The sequence below is a fragment of the Chiroxiphia lanceolata genome, chromosome 4 (genome assembly GCF_009829145.1).
Source record: "Chiroxiphia lanceolata isolate bChiLan1 chromosome 4, bChiLan1.pri, whole genome shotgun sequence".
Classification (NCBI taxonomy): Eukaryota; Metazoa; Chordata; class Aves; order Passeriformes; family Pipridae; genus Chiroxiphia; species Chiroxiphia lanceolata.
In genome coordinates, this window is record NC_045640.1 from 49,554,772 (window position 1) to 49,576,035 (window position 21,264).

At 40.0% G+C, this 21,264-nt stretch overlaps 1 protein-coding gene across 2 annotated transcripts; it reads right to left on the reverse strand.

The window, feature by feature from the left end:
• HADH (hydroxyacyl-CoA dehydrogenase) lies at positions 1–20,389 on the reverse strand. 2 transcript variants are annotated; one of them, XM_032686155.1, is made up of 8 exons: positions 17,145–17,312; positions 16,764–16,892; positions 15,395–15,552; positions 10,542–10,668; positions 6,496–6,585; positions 5,477–5,549; positions 2,269–2,385; positions 1–1,238 (listed from the first exon to the last, which is right to left on the reverse strand). In XM_032686155.1, exons 1-8 carry the CDS (start codon positions 17,295–17,297, stop codon positions 1,120–1,122), a joined length of 966 nt encoding a protein of 321 aa, XP_032542046.1. In that variant the 5' UTR covers positions 17,298–17,312; the 3' UTR covers positions 1–1,119. The 2 variants fall into 2 exon arrangements, with proteins under 2 accessions (XP_032542046.1, XP_032542047.1); XM_032686156.1 differs by lacking the exon at positions 17,145–17,312 and adding an exon at positions 20,201–20,389 and having other exon boundaries at positions 304–1,238.
• Positions 20,390–21,264: the final 875 nt, after the last annotated feature.

A 21,264-nucleotide genomic window follows, 5' to 3' on the forward strand; every position in this document is an offset into this window, starting at 1 on the left:
TAATTATTTGTAATTTCTTTAATTAAAAAATACATATGTAAGGACTTTGTACACAAAGTAAAGGAACATTACCACTCAGTTCAACTGGAACACCAACCCTCATGCCCACTTGCTTTGCAGTATTTGGAATAAAGACAGGATTTGATGAGCTCCCACCACGGACAAATTCAGGCTCCACTAAGCCCCACAGAAATAAAGTTGCAAAACAGAAGGTGTCTCACACAGCCAGACACAAGTATTTGTTTACATAGCCCAGACTCCCAGCTGCAATCTTGAAAGTACTCAACTACAGTAGTAGTGTACTGTGTAAAAATGACACTTTAATAAAGCCAATTTATAGGATTTGAGAAAACATACAGAAGCTTTCACCAGCTTCCTAGCTTAGGCCCTTCAGAATATAAACCACCTAGAAATCTTCATTATCATTCTACAGCACATAATAAAAGTAGGCCCTCAACTGCTACCTGAATATGCTAGAAAATCCCAACAAAAGTGATGAGCTCTGCTTTTAAATGCTGTACTGGGAACCTTCTGTCTGAGTCACAGCCTGCCATTGTGGGATTTTTTATTTATTTTTAAATATGACTTTCAAAAAATTATTGTCCAAGGCACTGTAATTTACAGCTACAGATTAGCACTGCACCTAAGAAAAATCCTAACAAAACAACTTACTGCCTTTCTGCTGCTACGTTTGCCAGCGTGAAAAGAGACTGCCACCCAGTGGACTCCATCCAAGTACACCAACTGCAAGCCATGACATTCAATACAGAATTATTGAAAACTTTATTTTTAAGAAAGTGAGGTTATTTTTAGGATATTTCCCATCACTATAATATTGTTTTCAATAGATAAATTCACTTGTCATTCTGTACTGCACCTGAAAAAATTGACATTTCATGAAGGCACTGTACATAGAAAGCTTTTTGGAATTACAAGAAAAAAATAATCTACCAAATCAAGTTTTGACCATAATTAACTAGTGCAATCACTCAGTTCAGAGGTGGGTTATGTTCTAAATGCAGCTTGTGCCATCCTTGGGTAGGTTTAAACAGAATTCACCGGTAATATGGCAACGCTGAATAGCACACAGATAGTTTAACACCTCTTGAGGTGTGGAATTCATTTGTATTTGTAAAATCCTTCTCCAGTCTTCTTACCCAGCTTCTTTTCTGCTACCAGTTTATTCAGGAGTGGGCTGGGTGCAAAAAGAGGGTTGTTGGGCTCTAATGAATGCCACCCTGGAAAAGAAAGGAAGTGGATGAATTAGTAACAGTTCTGTTTATATCCAAAGATAATAGAGAGCTGCATCTCCTTAGAAAAATATTCAGAGGTCAGAAAACTGAAGGAGGTCTGGAACTTATTGTAAACCCTCTGAGACCCTTCAATGCAGCTTCATAAAGCATAGAACAGTGCTGATGATTATGAGCAAATCTGTCAATTAGTCTTTAGGCATAGTGTACTCTGAACGCCTTATAATCTCCAGGACTGAGGATTTTTAATACTTTAAAAAAATTAAGGAGAACTTTTGAAATATAGATAAGTACAAGGAAATAAAACAACAGCTAGCTGAAAAGAAATTTAAGTGCAAAGAAATTCCAAGTTGAATTTTTACCTGTGAAAGACACAGTCAGTTAGAACAATGTAATGCTACTCCACAGTATTAACTAAAAGCAAAAGAGGTTTCACTGAAAATGCTCTTTTCAAAGTGACATTCTGCCTTGGAGAAAATTTAAGCTGCTCATTCAAAAGAATACATCAACCATCAACAAGCCATCACCAATTATGTACGTTTTTTTTACTGTATTGACATTCATCCACTTAGTAACTGAAGTGAAAGGGAAATGGTTTACTTATATCTTTTGAGGTATTTACTGCATTTCCTATTAATTAAGAATGAAAACACAGCTGGCAGAAAAAGGATAAGGAGTCTCAACATTTGTTGCTTTTCATCAGAATTTCTTACCTCCAGTACGTCTCTCTTCCCACTGATTCTTTTTAGTTATATAAAATATCATTAATATTATTATTATTTTCCAATGGAACTCAATGAGGTCAGCAAAACCACCACTGTGTACAAAGGGTACAAGCATGCAGTACAAATGCTGTACTCACACAGCATTCTGAGCTGAATTCTCATTCCTTTCTCCTGAACAGTTAAAAGGCTATGCCATAAACATTCAGTTTAAATAATTAAGAGTCACATTTGCATTAGAACATCTACAGTGTAGCTAAAAAGGGGGAAAACAGAACAAAATAAGCATGCAGTACCATCTATAATGTATTTACTGGTATCCAACCCAACATAGTCCAGCAGTTCAAATGGACCCATGGGATAGCCAGCCCCAAGCTTCATAGCAACATCAATATCTTCCTTTGATGCATCTCCTAGAGAAAAGATTGACAGTTTGATGAACAGAGAAGATTCCGCATCTACTTGGCACCACTTATAAATAATTAACAGGGTGTTATTTCACCCTGGTGCAGCTCTTCACAGAAATCTCTGCATGTTTCAGAGCCACAAAAACTAGAGTCAGCATACACATGTGGAGCATAAAGTTGAATCTCTCACAAAAAAAAAAAAAAAAAGCCCTGCAGGCCTGCTTTCTATTTTTCTAGCTTCCTCCTGCATTTCAATACAGATCATTATGCTACTGATGGAGCCACAGCTACTGTGCTGAACCTCTTAGAAAGACTAAAGGAAGAACTGGTCACTATGAAGAATCAAGAGTTTCTTTTAGAGACAGCAGAATAGGTAAGTAAGGAAATGACTAAATTTCATCTTTATGAGATCAGCAGCAGCTTTTGAATGATGCACAGGACAGAGCTACTCTTACTCTACAACTGCCAGAAGACAAGTGATATCCAGCTGATGGATAAGGCAGGCATGGAGAGGGGAACAGTAGCAGCTGAGCAGCACGCTTAGTTACAGCAGCTTTCACTGGAGGATATCTACTGGTATCAGAGATGGCAGATAGGAGAGATCTGAAAAGACTACGCAGGTGTAGTTGAATTTGTGAATTCTGAAGTTGTTAAAAAAAAAAGAAATCAAAATTATCAGAAATTTATTACTTCTACTTCAGTGTGTGCCTATAAAAATACAAATCCTGTATTGTCACAGTTAATATTCACCTCATTCTTTTCCTGGGAATACATATTTTATACGGTCATCAAAGCAGATGCACCTCTACTGCTTAATTCTAATACATATTTTGATAAAGGCAGTGCACTTCTTTGCAGATCCTGTAAAAAATGATGAAGTTATACAAACCCCAGAGGTACTTGTTAAGTAACCTCCATGCTCAATGTGTACAGGCATTCAGGGTGTCCAAAAGTTTGGCAGACATAGCCTATGCAATTTATATGCCTAAGATCAGAGATTCTTAGAAATAAATTTACAAAATCTCTTGTAAAGGCAACAACTCCAGTGACAGTTTTATATGAAGTAATAATTTATATATATCTCCCTTTACTCTTTAAAGCTGACAATGTTTGGGCTTTTTTAAAACCTCATTTTATTTCTGAGAAACCTGGAAAAGTAACCTTACTTAATTCTAACACAATTTCAGTTCCCCAAATTCAAACACGCCTAAATCCTCAGCTCATTTGAAGTTGATGCAGGTGTACATACTTGTTCTATCAGCAGAGTTGTCCCACTTTGTCAAACTTAGGACATGGCCACTCGACAGTATATAGTTTCATTACAATATAATCAAAAATAGCAAAAGGACAAGCAAGGGTTATACCCCTAATTCATAATAGTCTCTCCTAGTATAAAGCATACTCTGTATAAACTTGACTGCTTTTTAGTTTTTCCACTAAGAACAGGGAAGTACAGACCACCATATATTATAATATGCCCCCTGTTTAAATCACTGTTAATATACTAAAGGTATTTTGCCTATGCAGAAAGTGCACATTTAACAGTATGAGACTCTCTATAAATAAAAACTTAAGGACTGGCCCAATACAAAGGTATTTCAGTGTTTGAGGTTGCCAGGAAAGACACAATTTCATTCTAATGTGGATGACAATCTGGCTCGACTGTCTATTCTGAGGATTAACACAAAGGATATGGTAAAAATTTAACCTCACTCAATGGAAAATATGAATTAAAAGACAGCCATCGGTCTTCTCAAAACATCAGCCAGCTTTTTAAATAGATTTCATTAAAAACTCACTAATTAACTTTAACAAGTTTGGAAATATCCTACTGTGGAACAAAATACAAACAGAATAAAGATTAAATCAAAATATTGTTTTGCTTAGCAGAAACCAGTCAATTTTAACATACAAACTCAGTGACTGTTTTCTCCTGCATTTAATTAAAAGTTCTGTTGTCTCCTGAAATATGCACAATGATACATGTGACTTAACAAAGGCACCTCTTTTAAACACAGTGAAACACTCATACACTCTATTTAAAAGTGTGACTTTCTCTAAGAGAATAAGGCCCCCTCACATCCATGCCTTTGCCTTTCAAGTCACTAAATTTTCTCTTTTCTCCCTTTGAGATGTAATTAGGTACATCTGTTGATGGATAAACAAGTAGTGTTGTTTTATATTTTTTTTTCTGGAGATCAAACCACCTCTTCCATGTGCTTTAAAAGAGATTTTTAATATTTAAAGCATATTAGGTGAAATCCTGAAAATGGAGTGCTTTCATCTGTAAAAAACCAATGATTTCAAAAACAAAATGTTTCAAATGACATTCTTAGTATCATGGCAGTATGAGCGGAGCACTTGAAATAAAAGCAATTACACTCTGTAATTTCCTCTTTATCCACTACATTCATTACTGGTTTGTTTTCTTTTCAAAACAAGTACCAATGCTTTGAAAAATTCAGTGGTTCTTTGGGGGTTAGTGATTATTTCTACCTACCCTCAGAATCAATATAAGAAAGACCAGCAGTTAGATGGGAGTTCCAGAGAAACCTATGTGTAAAAAAGGACACAGAATTTTATGTGGCAATAGCTGAGCCCAAATCACTTGTATGCCCGTACCATAGTGTGACACTATTACACTACCTACCTCACCTGAAAATTGGTGGTTTATTTCACAAGCCCCATATGAGTGAACTCAGGAGAACTTTGGTAATGGTCCCCTAATGGGATTTTCAACCACTTTTATCAAAATCTCTTTGGACAGAGAGAGGGAGGTTCCTGAATAGTCGGCAAAGGATATTTTTACAATGGCATTACACTCACCTTGTCACCTCCAAGTCAGAAACATTTTCCACCATCAGGAATTTCCCTCACAAGTAACTACTACCTTCCAACTCCTCACAACCTAACATTTCAAAGTGAAGGCAAGATCTTTCCCATTACACATACTGCCTCATATTTGAAGTTCATTATTCACTTCCAGCCTTTTCAAGATCTGAAAATTTTGAGGGAATCTCAAGGTTTTTCTGAAGTGACAAAACATTTAGTAGTATTATATGTCAACATTCCCTGAAATCAACATCCCAACAAATACCTCTCTCAAAAAGTCGAACAGCTTCCATCATATATGGCACCAAGAGACGGTTTACAATAAACCCTGGAGTATCCTACGAAAAATAAAAAAGAGATTCTAAGTACACATTCTTTACCAGTACTACACTCAAACGCTACATGACAAATGAAACAAGTGGATGAAATGTATCATCAATTTATGATACTCTCTGAATTGTATTTTTCATCTGATTTATCTGCCCAGTATTAAAATGTAAAAGATGAATTTCACAAACAAGGAATAGCACATAAACATTCATCATGACAAAGAACAGTAAGACTACTACAAGCCCAATTCAATTAATCTTAAAACAATATAATGTGGCCAGTTGGCAAATGTCTTTTCTTTATCAAAATTCTGATGATGCCATTTCCTAAAGGATAGGAGAAGAGCATTTCTTCTCTAATAGTTTTTTTTTGTGTGTGTCCACTACCAGAAACAGGCTGTGAAACTCAAGGCAATAGCTTGCATAAAGCTACCCAGACCACAACTTAATGGATTCAGAAAAAGTGTGCTTAGGAAGCAGGGTGTTACTCTAGAGAAAAAAAACAAAGCTGCAAAGCTCTGAAGATTAATTTGTGTCTCGTTACTGCAGTCTTAAGAAAAGTATGGAATGAGCACACGCCAGAGAGGATTCATCCAACTGCCTCACAGTACAAGAGGCAACAGTCTTGTCTCCAGCACAGCAAAAAATGAGTTCTTGCTTAAGCTTTCCAGTCTAGGCTTTTGCAGGACTTTAAAAACAGACTCCAAAAGTGTAAACCCTGATACTTGTGAGTTTTGCTGCTCTAAGCAATATGTCTAGAGTCACTTGATGTTTAAGAATTTGTGGTAATTATGGATGTTTTCTTTGTCAAACTGTTTTTAATAGGGAAGAGAAGCTGGACAAGAAGGAACCTGGAAATTCTTGAAGTGCTCTTATATCCACTAAAACCTACCTTCTTGAAATTAAGTCTACAAGAACAGACCCTCTGAACACTGTACAGTCAAAACATACTCACCTTACAACTGACAGGACTCTTTCCTACTGCTTTACTGAAATCCATAAGAGATTCAAAAGTCTTTTGACTGGTCATTGGAGTCCTGATGACCTGGGCAGAAGGAAGATAGAGAGAGAATAAGCACATTTATGAGCAGAAGCTCTCTCAGTTCATCTCATCCCCATTACAGCAATGATTAAATTGTAATCTAGAACACTATTCCAGAAATTCACAAAACACTTGCTTTGCAAAAAAAAATCTTCAATGGATATATATTGGATATATATGTAACAGATACAGAAATCCATTTTAAAACTATGCATTTCTTTAAGATACTTTCCCACTCAGCCACTATGGACGGGTGGTAAAAGGGACCATCCTTTGGAATCACACTTAAGAGATTACAGTATAACAAAGCAACTTCAAAAGCTACATAGTTTCTGTTGTCTTGGGAAACACAAAGACATCACTCCAGAGAACCATGTGAACAGATACAGTTCCTGATATAACAGGCTGTAACATCTACCCTGTGCCCAGTGTAAACACAAAAGACACTAATTTCTAAAGAAAATTTAAAATCTATCCTGCAACTTTGTGACAGCCCTGTAAGCTTCTCAGTACTACCTTTCCATCTTGATTTTCTTCACAGTTGAGTCTTCCGTCACACATAGTATTTTCACCACCACCGTTCCCTGCCCCAACTCCCACCCCCCCCAAATAAAAAAAGAATCAAAAAAGACAGATGTGCAGAAGCTGAACTGTTTGTAATACTTGTGTTGAAAGCAGTCTCCATGTGCAGTAACCTAAAACTGCTATACATAAGTACGTAAGGCTGACCTCCTTATTCATACCATTAAGTCATAGAATCATTAAGGTTGGAAAAGACTTCGAAGACCATCGAGTAAAACCTTTGACCAAACACCACCACATAAACTCAGCCATGGCACTAAGCACCATGTCCAGTCATTGCTTGAACACTTCCAGGGATGTGACACCACCACATCCCCAGCAGCCCATTTCAATGTTTAATCACACTTTTCAGTGAACAAATTCTTCCTGATGTCCAGCTGGAACCTCCCCTGGCACAGCTGGAGGCCATTTTCCCTTGTCCAGTTGCTAGCTGCCTGTGGGAAGAGGCTGACAACCACCTGGCTACAGATAGCTGTAGAGAGTGATAAGGTCACCCTTGAACCTCCTTTTGTCCAAGCTAAACAACCCCAGCTCCCTCAGCTGCTCCTCATGTGACTTACCCTCCAGACCCCTCACCAGCTTCACTGCCCTTCTCTGGCCCTACCCCACCACCTCAATGTCCTTCCTGCAGTGAGGGTCTCAGAACTGGGCACTCGAGGTGCAGCCTCAGCCGTGCTGAGCACAGAGGGACAATCACTGCCTTGGTCCTGCTGGCCACACTATTTCTGATCCAAGGAAGGATGCCATTGGCCTTATTGGCCACCAGGGCACACTGTTGGCTCATGTTCAGCCACTGTCAACCAGCACCCCCCAGGTCCTTTTCCAATGGGCTGCTTTCCAGCCACTCTTCCCCCAGCCTGTAGTCCTGCATGGGGTGGTTGGGACTCAAGTGTAGCATCCGGTACTTGGCCTTACTGAACCTCATACCGATGGCCTTAGCCCATGGATCCAGCCCATCCACATCCCTCTGCAGAACCTTCCTACCCTCCAGCAGATCAACGTTCTCACCCAGCTTAGTGTCGTCTGCGAATTTACTGAGGGTACACTCGATGCCCTCATCCAGGTGATTGATAACAACGTTAAACAGGACTGGCCCCAACACAGAGCCCCGGGGAACCCCACTAGTGACTGGCTGACAGCTGGATGTCAACCACTCACCACCACTCTCTGGCCCAGCCATCCAGCCAGATTTTAATCCAGCAAAGAGTACACCTGTCAAAGCCATGGACTGTCAGCTTCTCCAGGAGAATGCAGTGGGAGGTAGTATCAAAGGCTTTACTGAAGTCCAGGCAGACAACATCCACAGCCTTTCTCTGTCACAGAGAGATTTTCCCCCATTCTAATAACTGACATAAGGCAAACACAAAAACCCCACACCAGTTAGGAGGACTGAGAAAAAGGCTTGTTTCACAGCAGAAAAAGTAGTGATCTTTGGTATTTGATAAAAATATCCGCAACAATTTCAAGAATGAGTTTTTAATATACACTTCGGAATTTTGAAAAACTAGCACTAGCTTTTTTGAATTATTAGAGAAAGAATCCCCTTAAAGCTATGTGCTTTCTGAGTGTGAGATCCACAATCTAGGAAAAGAACAGATAATACTCAAAAGTACTGCAGATTTGTGACCTATGAAGGACAGCTTCCATGAGAAATGACTGGCAATTTCAGTAGTATCTTTCATAGTTTTGGTGGTTCTCTTGATTTTTCCCTTAATTATTTCAAATTAAAACACCTGTTTTACATAGAAAATGTTGTTTAGAGCGTCTGCCAATGCCAATCCTCATTTACAGTAGTAAACCTGAAACAAAACCAAAGCTTTAAAAAGTGTATTGATTTACTAATATTGGTGCCTTTCTTCACCAAGCCACTGAAAGCAGAGGTTCTGTGTTTTAAAGTTCTTCAAATACTATTCATCAACTGAAGTGACTCTGGGGCAGGACATAAGTCATATGAAAAACCTCAAAATTATAAAGATTGAGCAGGCAGTCAAACAGGGACTCCTTGGTTTTGGTTTTAATAAAGAATGATAGGTATCTTGTATTTTTCTAATCTCACAGATGCTTAGTTTAGATTTCTCAAGACTATGATTTGTTTTAGGCTTAAGATATAGAACGCTTCATTCACAGAAATAAATTACTGCTAACAAGTCCTTCTTGGTACAGAAATCAATAAAGTCTACGTTAGCCTAGGGAATTACGTTAAATATTTTTGTTATATCTGACAAACTTTCTCCCTTTCCTTCTTACCACATTTCTCCAGAACACTTAGTCACAATATAGAGGATGCAATATTAAACTAAAAAAAAAAAATTAAAAATCCACCTGGATACAGAATTCAGCGAGAGAATTCATGTGTCTGAGTGCTAATCAGACAACCACTCTGAATCAAATTGTTCATTTCAGCCAAAAGATTCAAGCATTCCAAAAGAGGAGAAGAGGAGAACGATACATGCAAAGACACAGAGCAAACATCTGCATATATATTTTTACTGGGAAACAAGCAAAAACTATAATAATGTGAATCTTGGGCATTCAAAATGGAGGCACAACACATTTGAAGTGTTTGTCACTAAAGCAATACTAGAACTAATGGCCCATGGGACAGAGGAAAATGATTTAAAGCACTCAGGTATGAAGTACATGAAACTTTGGGGCAGAGTGGCCAAATATAACTATTTATTTCCACTTACTCTAGTGTTTGTAAATTCTAGTGATCAAGGTCAGCCACAAGGGGGAAAGGTGAGAAAAAGAAAGACCTGTCATTTTGTCTGCAATGTGACCCTTACTTCGGAGGCTCAGATAAACTCTTATACTGGAATGTTATTCTACTCTGCATTTCAGTATTTTTAGAAATCACATGATGTAGCCAAAGAGAGTATATTTAGAAAAGACATCTGAAGAGTTATGTAAAAACTTTTTATGCTTCCTTAAAGGCTGAGAAATACTGTAATACTTCCAGACAAAACATATGAAACAAACATGACTGACTTTATTTCAAAAGTGACAATACAGTAAGATTTCATTTCATGTAATTTTCTATTGATTCCTACCGGTAGCAGTAGTTCTTATTAATCAGCCTGCCTGCGTGCCTAAAATGATCACTACAAACACCACCTGTTGGCAGTTCAGTGGAGGACTCTGGAGCCTTGAGACTGAAGGTGTTACCTCTGTCTCTTCAACCTGCCCCTCAAAGAGACTGCACCATCCTCTTATCACTAGAGGAAGTTAATTCCATATCAGAAGAGCTGCAAACTGAGATCTACTCTTTCATCTAACTCAAGTCTCACTGATGACAACTGCATTGCTGCCCTGCAGTTGTTATTGTGATGGAATGTGATCATAATAACCACTGTAAGGAGCGGTCCTAAGACACTTACCTCCACAAGCTTCATCATAGGCACAGGGTTGAAGAAATGGAGACCCCCAAATCGGTCCTGCCTGGTGGTCGAGTTAGCCAAGTTTGTGATTTGCAAGGATGAAGTGTTGCTTGCAAATATTGTATGGCTGGAAATAAGAAATATATGGATTGCATAAATGACAGTAGGAGAATGATGCGCTAAACAGAAAGAGATACCCACTGGCTAACCATACACAGAATCCTCAGAAATATTCCTGCACTTTATCACAGTTCTTTTGCTGAGGTGTGAGTACAGCCACTGCAAGGACTGTGAGAGTTTCTGACTGTCAAGGAAGTTTGTTGAATACATTTGTTAGGTGCTGGGAAAAAAAAGACTCTGAAAGTAGAAAATTTCTTTTAACTCCCCAGATACATCCAGATAACTCCTTCAGCAATGGAAACCTAAGGGAATTTTTTTGTAATCATTTACACATCTATTGAAACCCATCATTTGCCACGTGAAAATGCACTTTGGAGCCAGAAAAATGTGGAATCTACTTTTTATATAATGATGACACGATGAGCAAACCTGCAACAAGAGCAAAGAGCTGATGCGAAACAAACAGAGAAAAGACAAATACCACCATGCACAGGACACTGCAAAGGATACACAACATGCCAAGAATTTTAAGACTTACATGAAGTCCTTTTCCAGACATAAACCAGATTTAATAACTGCAATTTATAATGGTTTGGTTTGTGGTTTGGGATTTTTTTCCCCAGAAATACGTCAGAACCTCAACTGCCCTGCTGTAATGACATCACACCAAAAATTTAAAGAAATGGCTTTTTCTTCAAATCACAAAAATCGGAAAATAAATCAGAGATAAAACCATATCTTCCATTCTGGACTAGATCCTACTGTTCTTTCAAAAAGTTATCCTATCAGACTCATCAAATGTTAACCTACATTGTATTTTGCTTACATTTCATCGAGACATAATTGAGCTTCACAACAGAGCTTTCAGAGAAGTTATGTCCAAGCCATGGGAACATCTTATAGTGGCATTAAAAGAAAACATTCGGGACAAAAACACCACATGGTTTTCTATTGTTATAGTGTTCTCTTCGTTAAAAAGGAAATTAAAAAATCCTGGAAATTCCTGGTTTAACTCTTCTCACAAATATTCTTTTTTATTTCCTCACCATAAGCGGCCTTATATTGTTCTGAGGTGGGTACTAAAAGAAGTATTTTTATATTCAAAGTTTGTCATTGCAAGGTCAGGCATTCAAAAGCACTTATCCTCACCAAATGTTTCCCACTGTACATAAAAATTATATTCTATAAAATATAATCACGCTGATTTGTGTAATGTAATATTGTTAGGTTTTATCTGAGTTCAATTAAGTAGAAATTTCTTCAGTATCACTTCTACGGGTGAATACTTGTAGCCTCACACAATATAAAGCCTGGGGGGAAAAATACATTTGCATGTGTACACAACCCATAAGAAAAAACTTAAAAAAGATACAATTTATGCGAGGGCATTTTATGCCCTTTTGCTCTGACGAACCACTTGATTTCAATTGAGTTTAAAAGAATTTTCATGCCTCTTTGACTTAGAATTACATAATCCATGCTTCAGGTGGCAGCAGAGTTGGAAGGCTTTGGAAAGCAACAGTACTAGGGAAGCCATAGCAACGCTTTCCAGGCACCAGAGTGCTTTCTCCTGGTGCCATCTAGTGGGTCAGAGGAAGACGTCAAAACAGAGCCCAAACGGGAGAAAGCATAACCATACAATAAATCTGACTCTTACAGCCCAGCTCCCTTACACAGCAAACACTGAACAAGACTTCCTTTCTAACAGTTTTATAACACATTGATTCTAACACAGTGAACAGCTGAAAGACTCAGCCAGTTCTGAGCTGAGTTCCCACATATAAAGATAAATCCTAGACCAAGAAATGTTGATGGGCATTCCCACACCCCAGATATAAACAGAAAGCAAGTATAGAAGTGCTCTTAAAGTGGATACACAAAAATTCTTTTGTAATGTTCATTATGACCCTGTTTGGAAAAGTGCTGCAGTGTTTAAATAACTAAAAGCCACAAAGAACGTGGGGATATCCTACAAAAACCCTTGCCTGACCTTTTCATAATGGAAACACAAAACCGACTCAATTCAAGAAAAGGAAAACAAAACTGAAGAGGGGGTAGGAATGCTTTATCCTGCTCTGAAGATGATGATCATGTAACACAGTAACAATTACCATGTTAGGAGGGTGAGTATAACACGGAGAGGAACAGAACCTACTCAAGGAATTTTGCAAAGCTCTAAGAACATAAACCACTATGCTCTCAGACTGATGGCATCCAGGGAACACCATTCACCATTTCACCTGGACAGTTACCCAGATGAGGAATACCTCGAGTTCCCCATGTGCTTTGGGGTTGCCACACTCTTCTGGCTCATTACACTTGTTCTGAAGACTTAAGGGAAATTCACTCCCCATTCACAAATACAACTTCTCTCAATAAAGAACAGCTTTCCCACTCTCTTACATTAATAGATCCACTCTCAGAGGAATTACAGTTCTTTATAAGAAAATGGAGGAGGAATTAAGTTATTGTGCTTTGTTTTTCAATGCAATGCTTCTTCTGTTTTGTGCTGTCCTCAGACTTATTTCATTGGAGAGGTCATCATGGTGCAAAAATGGAAAGGAACACGTAGCTGTTGCAGCTGAGGAACATATGAGACATGAAATAAAGTGCAAAAGAAGAAAAATGCAAGGTTTCACACAGCTTCTGTTTCAGAGGCAGAATTCATCATCTTGTCTGAGCAACTGTAACACGTAGCCCTTTACATTTCCATCTGCTACTATCTATCCCCATGGTAATTCCTGAGATTTGAATTAAGGCAAGTCCTCCCTCCTCAGAAGCCTGGTCTTTCACGGTCTCTGCCTGTAACACACACTTCAGAGGGTCATCGATGCCCAGGGCCCCACAGAAGCAAAGCTTGTCCTAAGATTCAAAGCTATCTTGAAACAAATCCTGTCTTCCATATCAATAAGTCCACCACCCTCACTGAGCATGACACAACAGTTAGCCCATAAAATATGTTTACAAGTTTTGAACTATATAGCTGTAGAATGCCTGCACTGACAGGGAGAGCCTTCCATTCCACCACAGTGCCGTGTGGGATGAAGGAAGTCTACTGCTTCCTTCTAATGCATGGAAAAATACTCACTAGACATTTCTGCCTTTCCCCACACTGCTCACAAGATCTGCAACTCTATACTTTCTTACATAATTACAAACTACCCTTTGTATCCAATAGCTAATATTTTAACACTTGGCTACTAAATTTCACTATTTTACCGGTTTTCTTTCTTTCATCTAGGCTTTCCACACCGCAACCCATATTCTTCGCCATTCACTCCACTTTTCTTTATCTTACATGTAAGAGATCCGTATATTTATCATAATTTCCAAATATCCTTTTAAAAGGAAGGCTTCTTGTCTAGTCATTTTTCCCAACCCTGAAAAATCATGTCTGATGCAATGGGAAGGAGCATATCTGAACAACTCCTAGTATCTTTTAACACTCTGTAATGTAAAACTTAATGTTTTAAGGCAGCTGTGCTGACAAACAGCTCAGTCTTATGAAACACAGCCTCAGGTGTTCCAAACATACATACTTTTAAATGAGGCTCCAAGTCCCTCTGCCCACATTTCCTTGCTGACTGGTTCTAAACAATTTGCTATTTAGTACAGTCCAATTTTCTCATTAAAGATTAGAGCACTTGTTGATCCATTTTTACAAAATAGGCCCAATCTAATCACTACAAAGTATTCTCATAATTGCCAAAGACAGCTACTTACTTCTGTGTGTCAGATTAAGAGTAATGGTAAGTTACCCTGTGCTCAGTGCATGGTTGGTTGTGATCATTTATTGCTTTCAAAAGTACCAGGTGATTTTAACTACTGACCATATGAGAAAGGCCAAAAAATCTCCCCAGGCTGAATTCAACTAATGATAACATCTTTTCTCCCTTGACATTACATTCAAGCCACAGCTTGACTAGTTGACAGGCTTATCTAGACAGTCTAGAATACCTCTTAGTCAATATCCTCAGATTTAGCTATACTAGTTAAAATCTGCAAGCAGTCAAGGTCTTGTGATCCTGAGTCATCAATTACAAGGTTCAAACTTCTGAGACTGCATGCTCAGCTTAAAAGCATTTTTGGGTTTGGATACAATTCAACAATAACTTCAAACAGTTATCAGTTACAGTTCAAAGAAAATTCCAGGGACTGTAACTGAATGAGTGCATATTAAAAAATTATTTACACTTTTATATCACACAATAAACAGCAATGATCTGTTTCCAAACTCTTGTATATAAAGTAAACTTGGTTCAATTAAGACACTTTTGAGATTACTGAGACTTACAACTTATTCATGCCAGGCATGCTACAACCAAATATTTTATCATCCCAATTCCCAATTTAAATATGGGAACAAGAGGATAAGCATAACCCATGTGTACCAGAACAAGTTTATTCTACTGTTGTGCATTTGCAATTGGATTTAGATTTGAACTATGGCCAAGTAGATGGACAAGCTTCATGACCAAACATACCTGGAACCATAACACATTAAGCAATGCAACAAGCAAAAAATCCGGTGGACACACCTATGAGTGTTTGTAACATATGCACCTGGTACAACAACTATTCCACACCAACATGACAGTCTGGAGTTAGTCTAAGAGAAAAAAAACCCTGGTTTTAAAAAAAAGCAGCTAAGAAAATAGAGAACTAACATTAAGCACAAAAACACCAGAAACAACGGTCTAAGTTTCAAAATGTAAAAGGAAAAATACACATACTCTGGAGCAAACTTATCCAGCCTCTTGAAGAGCTCATTTTTGACTTCCAGGTTCTCCACAATGGCTTCTATAACCAGATCTGTGCTGTGGACTACTGCTGCTGCATCTGTGTTCGTTGTGAGGTTCTTTAAGGTCTTCTCAATGAACTCAGCACCAGCCTGAAACATTTCCAAGAAGTTATAATGTCTGTTTACAATGACTTAATTTACTTTTACATGAAAATCCCCTTATGTGCTCTGAAGTGTTTTTGAGCCGCCAAAAATGTGGGCAGCCTGCCACGTTTCCAAATCAGTGAGCAAGTTCTAAGTGTGTAGAGATACAATGCTTTCCACTGACAAAATTTTCCTAGCCAGTCAAATCTGCTTTGAAGCAAATAGGAGACCTTTGAATTAATTCTTTTAGGAAGACCATTTGCTGCAGTCCAGCCTTCAGGATAAGAGTCTGAGTGATCAACCGGTTGGTCAATCAGTAGCTACAGTTTCAGTGCAAATGCAGGGGGAAAAAATGTTTTTTCACTAGTAAATCCGACAATTGCTGACACAGTTTGCGAGGACAGAAATCAAACAGAACTGCAAGACTTTTTACCAAGGGTAAATGGAGACATAGTACAAGTGAAAAAAAACCACAAAATCTGCATGGTAGAATACAATGGCATACAAAACCCACAAGCAATATGTGGACAGTTTTCCTTTGTATTAAAAGACTCCCCATAATTATGTATGTATCTATGTATGTATGTATGCTCTGGTTATCCTGGTACAAGCCCTTTTCATTTCCTTTGTCTGCTGCATCATTTCTACTGGCAATCATCAATCCTGGTATACATAATATATGTTAATATGTATCAAAAGAAGAAATGAATTTGCTGTGGAATTTAGAGAAACAAGAATAGTAACAAGTAACCCTTTGGATACAAATTTAGATGCATTGACTCCTCCACAGTGGTTTGCTCTATGTAAGCCTTACTCAGTAATGTAAATGAACAGTATCTTATACATCTAATTTATGTTACTTGTACTCTCTTTTCCTTTGCAATAATCCTGTACCCAAGTCTTGGGGCCAGGACGGGAACCAACAAAACAAAACCAAAAAAACCCAAAAATCTCACTCCTTACTAAGGTATTAAGACAATTTTGTTACTATTTGCTTTTGGATAAAATGGGTGCATTCCCAGATAAGACATCTTTCAATCTCCCTAAATTAAAAAAAAGGAAAATCAAAGTTCTTCAGTACACTGGAAAAAGTTTTCTTTTTAAGCCAGTATATTAACATGCTCTATAATGCACAGCTGTAAGCAATATCAGAACTTGAATATGGTAGTTTTTACTTTCCTAAGTTTTCCTAGAGGAATAAAGCAGAAGATGTCAACCTCAGGCTTATCTGCAAACTTCTTTTTTGTCACTCTCTTCAAACTCTCCTCAATTCCTTTTGTAGACTTTTTAAGGATTTCATCTGACTGGTCTACTAACACCACCGTGTGACCACTGGCTGCTGCAACCTGAAAGTTAAAAAAAAAAAAATAAATTCAACATCGATGTCATAAAAGAACCAGCCATATTGATTTGTGCTGGGGCAGACAATACACCAGGCAATGAATTAGGCAAAAGAGACATTGAACCAAATGCACTTTCATAGAAAAATCATAAAAACCTGCAGACAGTTGGGGTGGACTAGAAGGAATAAAGGTCTCAACTCGAGAGAAAAGGAAAAAGAAATCCATCTTTGCCCCACACTGACCGCAGAACCCTACCTGTGCCTGGAGACATCTGAATTCTGCAGCTATGGCAAGAGAACAAACAGTTGCCTTGAAAGGAACAAGGCTTAGCTGTGATTCTTGTATCTTGTAAGGAAAAAGGGCTGGGGAGACCAAAACTGGAATGCTGGCAGGGCGAACAGGTGGCATAAGGGATGACCAACCTTGTGTTCCCAGGACACAGCGACAGCTCTGCTGTCAGGCCATGAGCATGTGCCTGCAACAACTGGAAGGTGACACCATAGCAGTGAATGTTTGCCACTCCAGGACTCTGCATAGACCTGAATGACCTGCTGTCTCTCCTTACTACATACTTGGTGCAAACACTGGCTCAGCTACAGACAGCACTACTGAGTTGTCTTTTTGGTTGGAATTTAAATTAATTTCCAATGTATAACATCACTTTCACACATTGCGTCAGCATAATAAAACTCAGCTGTTCATTATCTGTTACTTCACTATTCATTAATGTTCCTCTTGCTAGTTAGCAACAGCCTATCTTCCTTTTCAGAATTCTTGAATTAACAGAGCTTGTAATATAATAATTGTATAAAATGGATGTTAAAACATGGTTCCACTGATGGTTTTGAAAGACACAACTTCAGAGCTTTCCTTCTGCAATCTTCTACCTTACATCTAATCTTATACGTAGAGATTAAAGACTCTCATGTGCCCACAAGACCTACTCCAGCAAAGCCAGCTGAAATGAAAAATACAGAGATATCTCATTAAGAAAAGCATGGTGATATTCTCATCCAATTTGCCTCACTGATACAGCTAATAAAGAAATGCCAGACTGCCTCTGGACAGCAGCAGTAGAGATTTAACAGGGGGTCAGTCGGCAGATGGGCACGTCTTTATCCAACTTTTTTCCTTTTATTTTCACTATGGCTATTTCATAAAAACAACTGGATAAAAAACACTTAAACCAAGCTTGGACTTCTACTCCTAACACTTCATCTGTTGCTGATCATTTGTAGCGGTACAGCAAGACCCTTTAATCTTCAGATGAAAAATCAATACCAAGCACATTTATAAGAAATGCTTCTCTGAGTATCCATTTATGAAACCATCACTGACCAATTGGTGAAAAATCCTAGAAAAATTAACATCTGTTTTCCCCCCATAGTTACATGGACAGGAAAGAATATGGTAAAAGATCATACTATCTCCTAGCAATTCAAACACACACTTGCCTAGATTCTACTACCCAATGATCTTAAGAATGCTAAATAAGAAACATGAGTGCTGGGGAGTCAATTAATGCTCTTCTCATGCAGAAGTGTTTTTCACATGGTAAAATCAGAAATTATAAACTCGTAGCTTTCAACCATACATTTTAGCAGAGGTTAGCTTCTCTTGACAGTATGAAAAAGCAAGGAAAGAGGAGAGACAATTTCTTAAGTGTACAACAAGGGAGGAAAAACAGCTTTATTAACAGGGTACCAGGGAGACACCACTCAGTGTTATAATCATCTTTGCTTTGAGATAATTTTGGATTGATGAATTGGAGGCAGATGGTCAGAAAACAATCCTTGGTCCTTAACAGTGGTAGAAGCCTACAACCCCTGTTACTGCCAAATACCAGACATGTTTCTCTTGACATGCCGCTCTTTGAGAATGTGCAGACTAACAGAATATGAAGATCAGCTCACTTTCCCTGCAAGATTAAAACTTTGCATAGTGTGCATCTTCCTCAAACATGAGAACAACTTTCTCCAAAGTTGTTCTTTGATAGTTCCTTTAGTGGAAGCCTCAAGCTCTAGCATCAAGATACACAGGAGTGTTTTTACCAGACAAGTGAAAAAACAACTAGCTAATTCCTTACTAAAAGAAAAAACAAACAAACAAACAAATCCCTCTGTATTCCTCCTGCTAGAGATTTGCCAGGAATGTAAGACATCTTCCGTTCTGAGAAGGAAACTCATTAACCCATTAAAATGGAGAATTGCTATTTATGAGCTCCAAGCTCACTGTCAGTTTCTATCTGGGGATACTTTGCATACTCCCCTTACTCTTTGTGAAGTTTGTGAACTAGCCTGGTATCCTGGGCAACAGGCTCTTTCTTTGAATTAAACAAATATCTAAATTTTACATCACTGACAGAACTGTTCAGTTTTATGTCCTAAAGCTATCAAGTTAAAGGTGAACTTGAAAGCCAAAGGCCTGAGATTAAGCACTGGGAAAATAAGCACTATTTAAATATTAACCACTTCATAATTCTGCAGACGACTGACAGCTAAATACCCATTTTAGCTGCTGCATTCTACTTGTAAAATGACACCTAATCTGCTCCCTTGGCAACTTAGAAGCAGCTTCTTTCTCGGACCAACGTTTTTCACATATTATCATACACTGTCTGGTTTACAAGTGGTCCACACACTGTCTTAACAACCACCCTAAAGAAATTAAAATACAGACCTTGGCTCTTCTTGCCGACTCGTCTGACCTGAAGACGCGTGGATCAGCAAGAGAACAAGAAGTGCTAAAGTTGGGTAACCAGACAGCAGCGGTGCAGCAATACTTCCCACTCCCGCCCCGCAGCAATCAAAGCCAATCCAACGCTGACTCCGCACAAGTCTGGCAGCGGAGCAGAAGGGGCGCGTCCCTCCGGGCCCGCACCGGCCCTGCCCCTCGGGGTGCCACGGCCGGGCCAGGGCAGCCACTGCTGACCGCAAAAACACAGCCTGGAAAGCCACAGCACGGAACAGACTGAACACGAACTATAACACACTCAAGAGAAGCGGGAGGTTTTATTTTGTTTCGCTACGCTTTTTATTCATGTCGGTTCGCCGGCGGACCGCTCGACTTCCCTACGCTCGCCCCGTCCAGCCCGAGGACAGCGCGGGGCGCTGCACCGGGGCCGGGCTCAGCTGCGAGCGGAGCGAAGGGGCCGCCAGGAGCAGCAGCGCGGGGGCTCCCCCGCCACCGCGGCCCCGGCCCCGCTCCGGCCGCACTTGCCGAGCCCCGACCGCCCCGCGGCCGCCATGGCGCCGCCGCCGCCTCCGCTCACCCCCGCTCGCCCGCGTCCAGGCCGGGCCCTCTGCGCTCACCTGGGCGATGCCGGCGCCCATGAGGCCGCCGCCGATGACCGTCACATGCTTGATAATCAGCTTCTTGGCGGCCGCCGTGGCGGCGGCGGAGGAGGCGGCGCGCACGAACTGTCGCGTGGCGAAGTCCATGGCGAGAGCGCGGAGCGGGCGAGCGGCGGGGCCCGGCCGGGCGGGGCGAGGGCTGCGCTCCGCCCCGGGGGGCGGTGGCCGGGCCCGGCTGCCCGGCCGCAGGGAAGGGACGTGATGGGTCTTTCACCTACGCTACCTCTGATTCCTTAAGAGGAGTCAAGCAGCAACGCCGAGGTCAGAGCTCCCGCTGGCCCCCGGCTGGCGCTGGGCCGGCGGCGGTGCCTGCGGTGATGCCCGTCCTTTGCCACAGAGGTCACCGCGCTGCCTCCTCAGCACTCACCTTCCTGTTGCCCCTGCTCATGTTCACAGAGTTAATGGGGCTGGAAAAGACCTCTAAGATCACCGAGTCCAACCCATGACCGAACACCATGTCAAACTAGACCATGGCACCAAGTCTTTCTTAAACACCTCCAGGGACTGTGACTCCACTACCTCCTGACCAGCCCATTCCAATGTCTAATCACCCTTTATGTGAAGAAATTCTTTCTAACGTTCATCCTAAACCGCCCCAGGTGCTTATGTCTTCTTGTCCTAGTGCTATTTGTACGGGAGAAGAGACCGATTCCCACCTGGCTACAACCTCCTTTCAGGCACTGTAGAAAGCGACAAGGTCTCCCGAGCCTCCTTTTTCTCCAGGCTAAACAGCCCCAGCTCCATAAGCTGCTCCTGACAGGACTTACCCTCTCAGCCTTTCATCAGCTCCATTGCCTTTCTCTGGACCCTCTCCAGCACCTCAGTGTCCTTCCTGTTCATATCATTAGAAGTTCTCTCTCTATAACAAGTGTTTCCTGAGTAGAAGGGGATTTTATTTCCAGGCTAGCACAAGTCATATAGTAAACAACAACAAAAAATTAGTTCCTTTATAAATGTATGGCCAGTCTTCGCGAACGAAGATTTGGGAACGGTCTTTACCCTTCGAGCCTGCGCAGTGGATT